Consider the following 12,160-nt stretch of genomic DNA (forward strand, 5'->3'; position numbering starts at 1 on the left):
TTCACCTCATTACAGATTGTGTGTAATAGATGAGACTTGTAAATAAACAAAGGTATCGATTCAGCCTTTTTACGGAGTATTTGTACATCTAATGAGACAAGTTCTAAATGAAGACTCTTATTTCGAAATCTCGCCGCTTTTCATCATTTTGAACAGGAAGTGAGATGACCATCGAGATATCTGATTATGCAATAACATTCATTTTATTGAATTAAATAAATGTTATACTAATACACGTAATATATGTATTGGGTCCTATGCATTTAAGATTAAATGTACTGATTAATAAAACTGATTTCATACAAAATGAAAGATTACTATTTTGCTTATGGTATTTTTGTAGTGATGGGCTTTGTTTCACCCACAGTACACATTTAAGCTATGCAAAACAGCGAATAACTATTTTAATTTTTTTTGAAATGTATTTTTTTCAAATAAGTTATATTTGAGTATCACTAATTTTCACCCGAAACTCGTTTTTGTATGAAGTCTCGCGATGCGAATACAAGACGGAAAAACAATGTGACGTTCAAGTTTATAGGAATTTATAATTTTTCGAGGTCTGATAACGACTACATTCATACGACATTATTTATATGGTCGCGGATGTCTTGGTTCCGACTATGTACTGACGATGACGATGAGTTGTACCTTCGGCCAGAGTTTTGAACAGGAAGTGTACTGCACATATTGATTTCTTAAAACATTTCCGAGAAGTACCTGAACACAGCACGAGTCTATACAAGTCTCCATTCTCATGTTTAGTCCTGGCTGTGTGAGCTTCGTGTAGCGAAGTTGAGTAGTTTTTAATCTAAACCAGCATTTTTGGTGCGATTTTTTTCACCATTTAACCACATATATGCAGCTTCACCGTCCTCATAACTAAAACGACGATGACGTCTAAAATTAAAGGTACGTTAAGAGCCTGCGCCTTTGATTTAGCCCAATGCTAACTGCTGAGCTAACGATAGCTAGCCCTCTTTTGTAAACATACTGTCTAGACTCTCTGCTAATGCAAGTTCCTTTCAATCAATTATTTGTAATACGAAATGGCAGGGTGCAATTACGAGAATATTATTGTTGCAAGATGTGGACAATAGTGTTCGCGTTTGATGTTTCATTGATGTTTTGATGTAACCTGCATATTTGAATATTGCACACTATTGCACACCATGTAAATATTTATATTTATATTCTTACATTCTTTAAATTTCTCTATATTTTTTTGTACAGTTATATTTCTATTTTTATTTAAGATTACTTGTTGTAATACTGTTGCATTTATGTACACTATCTGACACCCAGTGCGGGCAACAAAGTAAAGAATTTCATTGTGCAGGGAGACACGTTTCCTTACTGTACACATGACAATAAATCTTTGAATTGAATTGAATCAGGGTTGTCTGTAGCATTATACACAGCTAATGTAGTCCTGCTATATCATCTTAACCCAGGGGTCGGCAACCTTTACTAACTAAAGAGCCATTGTTGGCCAAAAAAAAGAAAAATGTCATAATGGAGCCTCATACCTTACTTTGAGACTTACTATGAAGATGAAACAGCCTAAATGAACCTACCCATAATAACAATAGGTCATAATGTACTGAATATACGTAAGCAAAATATCTTTCAAGTATCATTTCAGAATGCACTATTTACATTTGTGAGTAGGAAATGGACTGTATGATTGTAATGATGAATGTAATACTTGAATTTAATAATTTATTTGAATAATTTCTTATGTTTTTTAATGATGTCTACAACGTTTCATTGTTTTTACATTATCACTGTTAAGTGATTTAAAAAAATAAATAAAAAAATGTTGGACCCCAGGAAGACTAGCTTGTCCCATTTTGGTGAGAGCTAATGGGGATCCTTTCAACAATTAAAAATAAACAATATTGAGCATTTATTAGTATGATTTTGTCAGAATGCAGCCAGGACCCAAGTGCAAATGCGAAGCTGGACACCAAAAATATCTCAGGAGATTTGGAATTGAAGGAAAAACTCAAAACTAGGCTTGATGTTGGCAAAATTCAGAGGTTAAGATGCCGAGCCTTAGACTTTATTCATCTATGGTGCACATTTTAGTTGACTAAAAAAATAACATCAAATGTAATACTTAATGTAAGTAACACATTTTTACAATTCAGGAATACAAATTGCTTTGGGCCTACACCAACAGTCAATGAAAATTAAAATATAAAGAGAATAGAAAATAAATTTCGTTTGGTACAATTGTTTTTGACACAGCCACAGGGAGCCACTGCAGATGGCCTGAAGAGCCACAGGTTGCTTACCCCTGTCTTAACCGTTACATCTACAGTGACGCATTTAATACATAGCTAATTCATGTAATTGCATTAAGCGCAAACTTACTCAACTATTTCAAGAGACGTATTCTGAACAAAGTGCCTTCAAAGCTCATTAAAATGACATGATGTTGGTCAAAAGATCAGACTATCCAAGCAGTAACATACAGTGTTTCTTTTGTCAGTTCAAAATAAGCAAAAAGAGTAGCATCCTTTAATAATTAAATATCAAAATAAGTCAAACATCACTGTGTTTCTATTGTATATTGTACATTGTAGTTTAATTAATTTTATTGAATTAAATTAATGTTATACTAATACACGTAATACATGTATTGGGTCCTATGCATTTAAGGTTAAATGTACTGATTAATAAAACTGATTTCATACAAAATGAAAGATTCCTATTTTGCTTATGGTATTTTTGTAGTGATGGGCTTTGTTTCACCCTCAATACTATATTGAGACTATATATAATAATATATACCAAGTAATGACAAAACTGTTTTACCAAATTGTCCATGCTGGTGTGTTTTGATTCTAGCTGGGAAGGTCGGCTCGAAGAATAAGGAGGATGCTCCTTATGAGTTGGAGAGCCAGTTTGTCCTGAGGCTTCCTTCGGTGAGACATGCTGAAAAAGATTATTTCAATTTGCGTCAATGTTACCATTTGCTAAAAGTGGTGCTGATTCTTCTTTTTCTTTTACAGGAGTACGCCTCAACAGTAAGAAGGATTGCCCAGTCAGGCAGTATGAACATAAAAGACAGGCTCACCATCGAGTTGCACCGTAAGCTGGTTCATCAGTAGAAGGGGTGTCAAGATTTCAAGTCCAAATTGAAAATTGATCGTAATGAGCTTTCAGTTATCAAAATCAAAACCAGAATAGACCTTTTGAACATTTGACCATAAGGCCTTTGTGTGAAACGTGTAAAAAAAAAAAAAAAAAAAAAAAGTAGTATTAGTTTAATCACACTTAATACCATGTATCTCATCTCTTTAAAGAATAATTTGAATATGTAAATTTATATAACAGTTGTAAGGGCATTAAACTGAAAGTCTGGTGATATTTAAAAATGAAGACTTAAGAGTCTAAGAACAGTATAGCCTTAAGTGCTAAAAACAGAAGTTTAAATTGATATTCTATTTTCGAACCATGGATTTGGAGAATCGTGACGGCCCTAATCAGTCGTCTCAGTACTGCTTTTTATATCTGACCTGTGTGACATCACTGTTTAACTACCATTTTAACTTGTCTTACCAACTGCCATCATATGACAGCAGTCAGGTTATTTACTTTAAATTTAGTCCAATTGAAATGTAAATATTTCTACAGCGAAACTAATATTTGGGTGAATCTTTTTTAACATGATTTTAACAGCAGATATTTGGTCAATTGGAATTAGCATTTTTATTATTTTTATTTAAGTTATGTGCTAACTACACACAATTAGTTAACCTTTTTATTTCAGTCTTTAATAACAAATAAACTTGAACTATACATGTTTAAGAAACGTGTTCTGCACCGGCCCTTGTACTCTGTTTTTTAAAGTTAACAGTGACTGCAGTCTCCTGACAATAATGGTTGCCTTCATCTCACTCATCATAATTAATTATGTTGTCTCTCTTATTTGTAGCTGATGGTCGTCATGGCATAGTGAGAGTGGACCGTGTCCCTTTAGCCTGCAAACTGGTGGATCTGCCGTGCATGATAGAGTCTCTGAAAACGGTGGACAAGAAGACATTTTACAAGACTGCTGATGTTTGTCAGGTAAACCACCACAGTGGCTTTAAATCAATGAGGTCATCGTCACTGAAAACGTTTTTTTGATTTAGTTTAGAATAACGATTGTCAAAAGTACTGCAGTTTATGATTATTTTGATTATAGATTAATCTGCAAATTATTTTCTTGCTTAATCTTTTGGTCTATAAAACATCAGAAAATACAGAAAAAATAATTTTTTGCCATTTTTTTAATGAAAAATTACAAACGATCAATTGTCAAAATAGTTGGCAATCATTTTTTTTTATCAATCGACTAATCAAGTAGTTGACTCATCACAGCAGCTCTATTAATGAAAAGGACAGACAGAGAGGCACCCTGCATTAGAATTTCAAGATAGATGTTTAGATTTTATCAACTTTTGATACATATTTCTTGGTAACTTTAGGATATCAATTGTAAATAAAAGTAAATTCAAAACTACCATATTGTATTTCAGCTTTCTTATGTTTATTATAACACTGTAAAACAACATTTATGCAGAGTAATCATTATTTTTTGCATCCTTGGGTTAGATGCTGGTGTGCACACTAGATGGAGACCTTTACCCTCCTTTAGAGGAACCAACTGGAACCGACCCCAAGAGCAAAAAGAAGGACAAAGACAAGGACAAGAAATTTGTTTGGAACCACGGCAGTAAGTAAACCAACATCTGCATGTAGCATCTTTTTGAGCTGCCAGTGCTTAAATCTCGGCACATCAGCAATGCATGAGGCATAATTTTTTCCCTCCACAGCTGATTGAGCCATTTTGACTTCACTAATCCTGTTGTTTTGGTCTGCAGTCACATGCCCCCTGAAGAACACACGCAAGAGAAGATTTCGGAAAACTGCGAAAAAGAAGGTTTGACATTTTCATTTCCCCTTTAGCGTTCCCCTCCCCTTTCCCATTCATCTCCTTCACATCCTGTCTGATGATCCATCTCTCTGCTATGCTCTCTTCCAACAAGACATTTACATTTCATAAAACAGGAGCTGTGGTGAAAGTGAAAACCAAGATTTACATATAAATAAAGCCTTTCCGTTTTAGTTTGCCCCAAAGGCATGCAAAAAAAAGCAATTTCACTATTGCCTTGATCAAAGTGAAAGCGAGTGTGGTTGAGCACTACAATTCTACTTTGTCTTCTGAATAAATCTTCCTGAAGGTGCACAGCCGAGCCATATTGATTTGGCCCCTTCTGTTTTTAATCGCTAATGTGCTTCATGGCATGCGGCCAGCTGTTACCGTTGTGTGTGTGTGTGTGAGAGAGATGCTGCTAACACTACTTGTAACCCAATCTCTTTCTTTCTCGCAGTACATTGAATCTCCTGATGTGGAAAAGGAGGTGAAGAGATTGCTGAGCACAGACGCTGACGCTGTCAGTGTCCGTATCCTTTTAGACACCTGCAAATATTCTGCGTGTCATTCTTGCAAAGCCCAAAAAGCTAACACAAGTAGAGTAACCAAGCAGAACAGCACTGCTGTTTATCTTGTAAATCGCAGAAAACGGCGTGTAATGTAGAATCAGATGGAAATTCTTGAGAAAGTGAAACCCTGAGCTATGATTTTAGCTTTTAAGAAGCTTAGGATCGATCATGCTCTTTTGTTTTAGGACAATCCTCACATCCATCTAACATCCAAAACAGGTCGATCTAAGAGCCAAGTGGGTGTCTTGACTCCTGCTTGGTTCACCTGACTTGACTCAGTCTAATGCCTTTGTTAGATAGATGCACTTTGCAAGGAGGCTATTAGCACTCTAATGAAAGTCTAAACTTGCCTGACAGAATAAGAGCACAGCAGGGCCGCTTTGAGTGCCTGCTTGCTGTGTGTTAATTGAGATGGACTGTTCATTATCATTGCTCAGTTGCTCACAGTGAAGCTAGATCCTAATGATAGTTTTAGCGTGCAGCAACAGACATACACATGACACACTAATGAATGTTAAAGTTGAGGCAGTTCCCGTGGAGTATCATCCCGTTTTTTACCCTTCAAGTCGACTCCAAAGACAAGTTTTTAAAAAGACCACGAGTCTTTAAATGTAGAGCTTCTGAAAGTAGATGGGACTCTACAGCAGTAGTTCTCAACCTTTTTGAGTCGTGACCCTCAATTTAACATGCATGTTGTCCGCGACCCCCGCTCACTGAACAGAATCTCACACGCACAGTTCAGATCATACAAACTCAGGTGATACAACACATTTAGGACAAATAATGAAGCACAAAATGACCCAAAAAAGAAACAAAATGACCAAAAAAAGTCACAAATTGTCAAAAATAAAACACAAAATGAAAAATAAAGGGAGCAAAAAGACCAAAAAAGACACAAATTGACGACAAAATGATAAAAAAAAGACATGAAATGACCAGAAAAGACACAAAATTACCAAAAAAGACACACAATGACCAAAAAAAAGACAAAAAATGACACAAAATTACCAAAAAAGACAAAATGACAAAAAAAAGACACAAAATGACCAAAAAAAGACATAAAATGACCCAAAAAAAGACACAAAATGACCCAAAAATACATTGAATGACCAAAAAAAGACACAAAATGACCAAAAAAACACATTAAATGACAAAAGGAATAAAACACATGAACACTTTAACACAGTGGAGACAGAGCTGACTTCCAAAATGATTTGGCGACCCCCAGAAATCATCTCGCGACCCCAATTGGGGTCGGGAGCCTAAGGTTGAGAATAGCTGCTCTACAGTATGTTGACCTCAACACATGGCGTTCAGGGTGGGAAATCATAGCAGAGGATGAGTCCAAGGAAGCGGATCAGCATGGCTCTCTGAATAACCTGGACTCCTCTCCTGGCACCTCGGGACACAAGATGGGTCACGGGTCCTCTGGTAAGTAAGATATGGCAAACTCACATATTTGAGTGCAGCTACAGGCACATATTGCTCTTGACCTGACTCGTCTCTCTGATACTCTCCTCACCTTACAAGCGAAGGTTTCCCTCTTCATTTTGAACATAGAAACCATGCTCGTCACCCTTGATAGCCTCTGCCCCAGTGCTTGGAAATAGAAATAGAGCACACCCAAGATTAGTTATTCTTTGGCCTTAAGATTATTTTTGCCTCTGGATTTCCCAGAAGAGCCTTTTCAGTGCATTGTAAGTGCTTACACTTAAAGGTACTTCAGTGAGAGGGTTCAATGGTAGCCGTGATTTCTTCTTAAACAAATGTGGTAGCACAGAGTTGTAAAAACGACCTTTCGAGAACAGAAAATGCTGATTTACATCCAGGTATGTGAATGCACAATACAACAATCTAGAGTTGGTTCACGCTTCTGTGACTTCTCCTGTAGCGAAAACACAGTTATTATTTACCATGTAAGAGTCTGTTCACATTGAAGGTGATTGGATTCAACATCAATCCTATCTGGTGTATGCCATAAGAGACAATTTCACTAGTCTGTTGTCTCTGTTACCTAGATGAAACCCCAGAAAGTGTTCTCACTGTTACCATCTTTGTGTCCACATTAATAACACTAATATGCGTTCCACTTGACCAGCCCAGCGTGACGAACTGAGGGAAATCTTCAACGACATCAGCAGCTCCAGTGAGGACGAGGAGGACGAAGGGGACCGGCACGAGGACGAGGACCTGAATATCATGGACACGGAGGATGATCTGGTCCGACAGCTCCAAGAGAAGCTCAACGAGTCCGATTCTGCACAGCATGAGAGTGACAGAAACAACCAGATAGGTGAGAGAATATCAGGCTTTCTACTCAGAACTTAAAAAAAACTATATGAAGTCTGTGTGAAATTTTAAAGGTTTTTTCAAATGTTGGTAATTGTACATATTAGGGGTGCACCGATTGCAATTTTCTGGCCGATCACCGATTTTTAAAAAGCCTGACCTGCCGACTCCAATTTTGGCCGATACCGATTTTTTCATAACTCGCAGCATACACCTTCAATGTTTGAATCTTATTATATTGAAAAACAATAACACAGCAGTATTTTTCTTTAACAAATAAAGGAAATCACAAAGTCTGAGGTAGTTAATAAAATATTGAACTTAAAATAAATAGCAACAATTTACGGGACAAACTAACAAAAGAACTGCAACCATAAATAAAGTGTTTTTTGTTCTGTACAACATACATACAACTAGGGAGGGCATCTATTTTCGCTGGATTTGTCTCCAGTCGCTTTCTTGAAAAGTAGTTGCTAAGGGGGGGTCTGAAAAGTTGCTGAATTTAGCAACAAAGTTGGGAGCACTGTGGGGGGTTATTATCTAGGTAGATAAGATCGGTTTGACTTAAAGGAATCGGCCGATCGCCGATCCCGCAAAATTAAGGAAATCGTTGCGATCGATTGGTGCACCCCTAGTACATAGTGTTAATCAGTTTGATCATTTTATGTAATTATGAATTATGACACATATAGCTCAAACAATTTATTAAGGAATTGTTTACATTTATTTTATCACAGAAAAATTCAAAATATTTTCTGTATCAAATGCCTGTATTTTTTATCATTTTAAATGTAATTTTTTTGGGTTCTGGACTGTTTGAGTTCAAGAATATGTGATTAGCATTTTTCCACAATTTTCTGCCAGGTTATAGACTATATTAATCAATTAACTCTAACCCAAATCTTTTTGGTAAATTTGTCAGTGACGGATAAAAATAAAGGGAATTAGATGAAATAACACTATTTTAATCTTAGATATGGTCTGTTTTTCCTAACAGAAGTGTTGCACATAATTTGTTTTCAAGATCATTGGAAATTTTAAAATATGTAAACAATTTTTTACAGTTTCTATCTATGATAAATGGGGTTTGCTTCAGCAAAAACCCACAAGCTGGTTGTTGGATTCAGAGGGTCCATTGAATAAATACCTGACAGATTAATAATTATGAAAATAATTGACATGGCGTAATACTTATTGTCAATTACCCAATTTTCATCACTTAATAAATTGCTTCCATTTGAAAAATCCAGGTCTGAAAAAGGTTTTGGAATATTGTAAATGAAACACAAGTAGAAACTTTTCAATATCACGATATAGGTGTGTGTCCATGTCGTGGGAGGTGTATGTTTATGTACATCTGTTCTAAAAATTGAGCGTGTGTGCATGTGTAAGTTATTCTGTGTGAGTGTGTGAGTGTGTACCTACGTAGAGGGAGTGAAAGCAGAATTAGAATCAAGCAATCCTTCATGCTGTGCTTGCAATTTTCATTTACGCCTCAGTATGAATGCAGATTGTCTTTATTTTTTTTCAAGCACAGCAGTCATGTCATGTCAAGAATGTGGCTTGTTTTCAGAACAGACTAGAGAGAGTCCGACATGAAACTAAATCAAATCTATCTTCTGTAACTTGTCAAAGCAGAGGTCAAAAATAAACTTAGCCAGGTGTCTGGGCTTAATCAGAGATGAGTTTTCTAGGCCAGACATCAAACACACCCTCATGAGTAGCCCTACTTTCACTTTAATGCACGTGCTGCACAGAGATGCACCCACAGACAGCTCTCCTCCTGTACTAACCCATCTGACAGGTGTTGTAGCTCAGCATGCAGCTCAGACAGCTGTCCAGGCAGACAGCTCAATGCCTCCTTATCTACATACATGGAGCTGTCAGTCAGCAAGTCTACCGGTCAGCTCCACTGTAGCAGCCCAGCAGAGCCTTTCCCCAAGTGCAGGAGTTTGGCTGTGTATGCTTCTGGCAGCTCTGCAAAGTTATAATAAATGAGTCCGTGGGGACTCCTCATAGCTTGATTTTAGCATATTAGATGGGATTTATCAGAGGATTGAGAGTCAGCTGGGAGGAAGCAGAGTGCAGACACAATTAGTTTGGAAGATAGTTGATGGTGATGGAGCCACAGGTTGTCGTTGTTGTTGTGAGGCACTATCACTTTGGCTGGATTTAATGAGAACCCTCTGTGGAGCCCGGAGCAGACTGATTTAGTTGTGTCTTTTAGTGCTTCGGCCTGCTGGCTCACGTCCTTTTAAATGGATTTGTTGTTCCCATTAACCGCAATTTGTCAACTGAATTGGAGGCATCCTTGTAGTTCAACAAGCGAAGGTGCATATCTTATCCTCCTGGCTTTGTCAGTGTAGTGTTCTCTCTCAAATTATGTCACATCATCCCTCTGCAGCTTTTTCTCTCTCTACTCTGCACAACACAGCGTAGGCATAAACGACACTTTTGTTTTCTGAGTGACAGTGGTAACGTGTGGACCTCCTGCTGTTTCCCCGCAGTTATGGAGTATCAGGTGCAGATCAACGGCGTCAAGGCCAAGCTCCAGGAAACCCGCGCCCGAAAGAAACAGCAGGAGGAGCTAATCATGAAAGTGGAAAACCAGGCCCTCAAAGTAAGCACTGAACGCACACTCACACCGTTTTTTTCCCGACTAATTCAGAAACTAGGTCTGCATGTACAGAAACATAAACAAGAGCATGCTGATGAGCTTGGAGGCAGAAATCCTGCAGCATAAGTTCTCCAAACAGTGATGTGAAAACATAAAAAAGGCTGATTACACGGTGTTGGAGGCCATTATTTTGTTTTATTTTAGTATTTCTGAAGCCTTAAATATGACTTTTCTCCCGTCAGCCTGTTACTATATAAGCAGAAAATGTGATATGATTCATGGCGAACCCATTGTTCTGCCAAGCACTCTTTAGTGGAGACTTTACAATGAGTGAAACATGAGCAGACATGGCCCTTTTTACGTTGCCATTTAGTGCTCTTATTGCCCAGTGTTTTGGGACTGTCAAAGGCCCATCTCCAGTCGTTATTATCACAGTCGCATGGAAAAGGTCAGCTGTCTCTGACTGGCATTCCAAGTGGCCTTTCTGTCGGAGAGGAGACGGTGACACGAGCAGCAGAGGCAGACACACATTTAAAGCCATCACAATTTAATGAGGCTCAGCATGTCGACTCGAACAAATCTTGTTTGTCTCTCTCCTCTCACAGAACCGCTTCCAAGCTTTGTTGGATGAGATTATTCAGCAGGAGGAGCGGGAGATGGAGCAGGTAAGAACCTTTCCGTAAAAGCCGAGGATCAGTGCCTCGCTGTGAGCTCTCTGCAGCTTTTAGCACTTTGCATGAATTTATCTTGTATGAATGTCAAATACCATGTTAGCAGATGGCATTGTGGTCGCTGTCCTTTTTAGATCCAACTGTTTTCATGGCTGATAGCAAAGTTCAAATTCAATCACGTGAAATGTAATTTGTCAGCAGCTACCAGCGGAGACCTTTTTCTGCAGCCATGGCATAGTGGCCACCCACTGTCTTGGGTCGTTGTTTGTATTGACAAATGAAGGCAGCAAATTAATGTGAAAAGACATGTTAATCATCATCCACTTACCCTGCGATTACACCCCGGGGCTGTCGGGCATCAATCAACACTTCTATTTTCTGCTCCAACAGCTGGCCTCCCTGCAGGAGCAGCTGGACTCACTGATAGAGAAGTGACCACCACCAGGGGGCAGCCTCATGTCACTGACACACACGTGAAGAGGAGGAGAGGAGGGGAAGGAGGAGGAGGAGGAGGAGGAGAGCCTTCATCTAGGGAGGAGGGAGTCTTTATTAGCTAACTTGCTGTGTCATTCCTTTCAGTTTGTTATCTCCATACAATACGCATACTGCATACTGATTTATGTATTAAAGGTCAGTGGTTTTTTATTAGGTTGACAAATTTTGTTTATGACTGTGTGATTGAAGTATTTCATTGGCTCAATTGTGAATATTTTTGCTTGTCATCTTAACATAAATGTACTCTCAGCCAACTCACCTTCTCTGTATTTCATTATATATGAAGAATAAATTACAGCGAAACACAAAAGTCAAAAGATTAGAAACTCTTTTTTTTTGCTTGTGGGCAGTTTGATGTTGGTCATAAATATAATTTTTCTGTAGGTGGAAAACATTTAATCAAAGGGATAAAGACACTCAGTCTTTAAAGAGCAACTTGCAGATTATTATTTTTCTTTAATAATTGCTTCTTAACTCCATTTATGTTTTAAAAGACATAAGGGTAGAAATCAAAAGGGAAAAGTAGCTGATTTGGGCTCCTAAATGCTCCTAAACACAATAAAATCAAACACAGTATGTTGTGTTAGCA

The 12,160-nt window shown here is 37.8% G+C and overlaps 1 protein-coding gene across 1 annotated transcript; it reads left to right on the top strand.

The window, feature by feature from the left end:
• The first annotated feature begins 580 nt into the window (after positions 1-580).
• Positions 581-11,881, top strand: taf7 (TAF7 RNA polymerase II, TATA box binding protein (TBP)-associated factor). Its single transcript, XM_059345778.1, has 12 exons — positions 581-912; positions 2,857-2,933; positions 3,021-3,099; positions 3,947-4,080; positions 4,609-4,729; positions 4,878-4,936; positions 5,388-5,460; positions 6,817-6,930; positions 7,598-7,792; positions 10,296-10,408; positions 11,011-11,070; positions 11,467-11,881. The coding sequence occupies exons 1-12, from the start codon at positions 894-896 to the stop codon at positions 11,509-11,511; spliced, it is 1,089 nt and encodes a 362-aa protein (XP_059201761.1). The 5' UTR covers positions 581-893; the 3' UTR covers positions 11,512-11,881.
• The last annotated feature ends 279 nt before the right edge of the window (positions 11,882-12,160 follow it).

Source organism: Centropristis striata, chromosome 12 (genome assembly GCF_030273125.1).
Source record: "Centropristis striata isolate RG_2023a ecotype Rhode Island chromosome 12, C.striata_1.0, whole genome shotgun sequence".
NCBI lineage: Eukaryota > Metazoa > Chordata > Actinopteri > Perciformes > Serranidae > Centropristis > Centropristis striata.

Coding starts and splice junctions, on each gene's coding strand:
- taf7 (XM_059345778.1), top strand. Junction 4,937..5,387: donor GGAAAACTGCGAAAAAGAAG/GTTTGACATTTT, acceptor TCTTTCTCGCAG/TACATTGAATCTCCTGATGT. Junction 5,461..6,816: donor CGCTGACGCTGTCAGTGTCC/GTATCCTTTTAG, acceptor CATGGCGTTCAG/GGTGGGAAATCATAGCAGAG.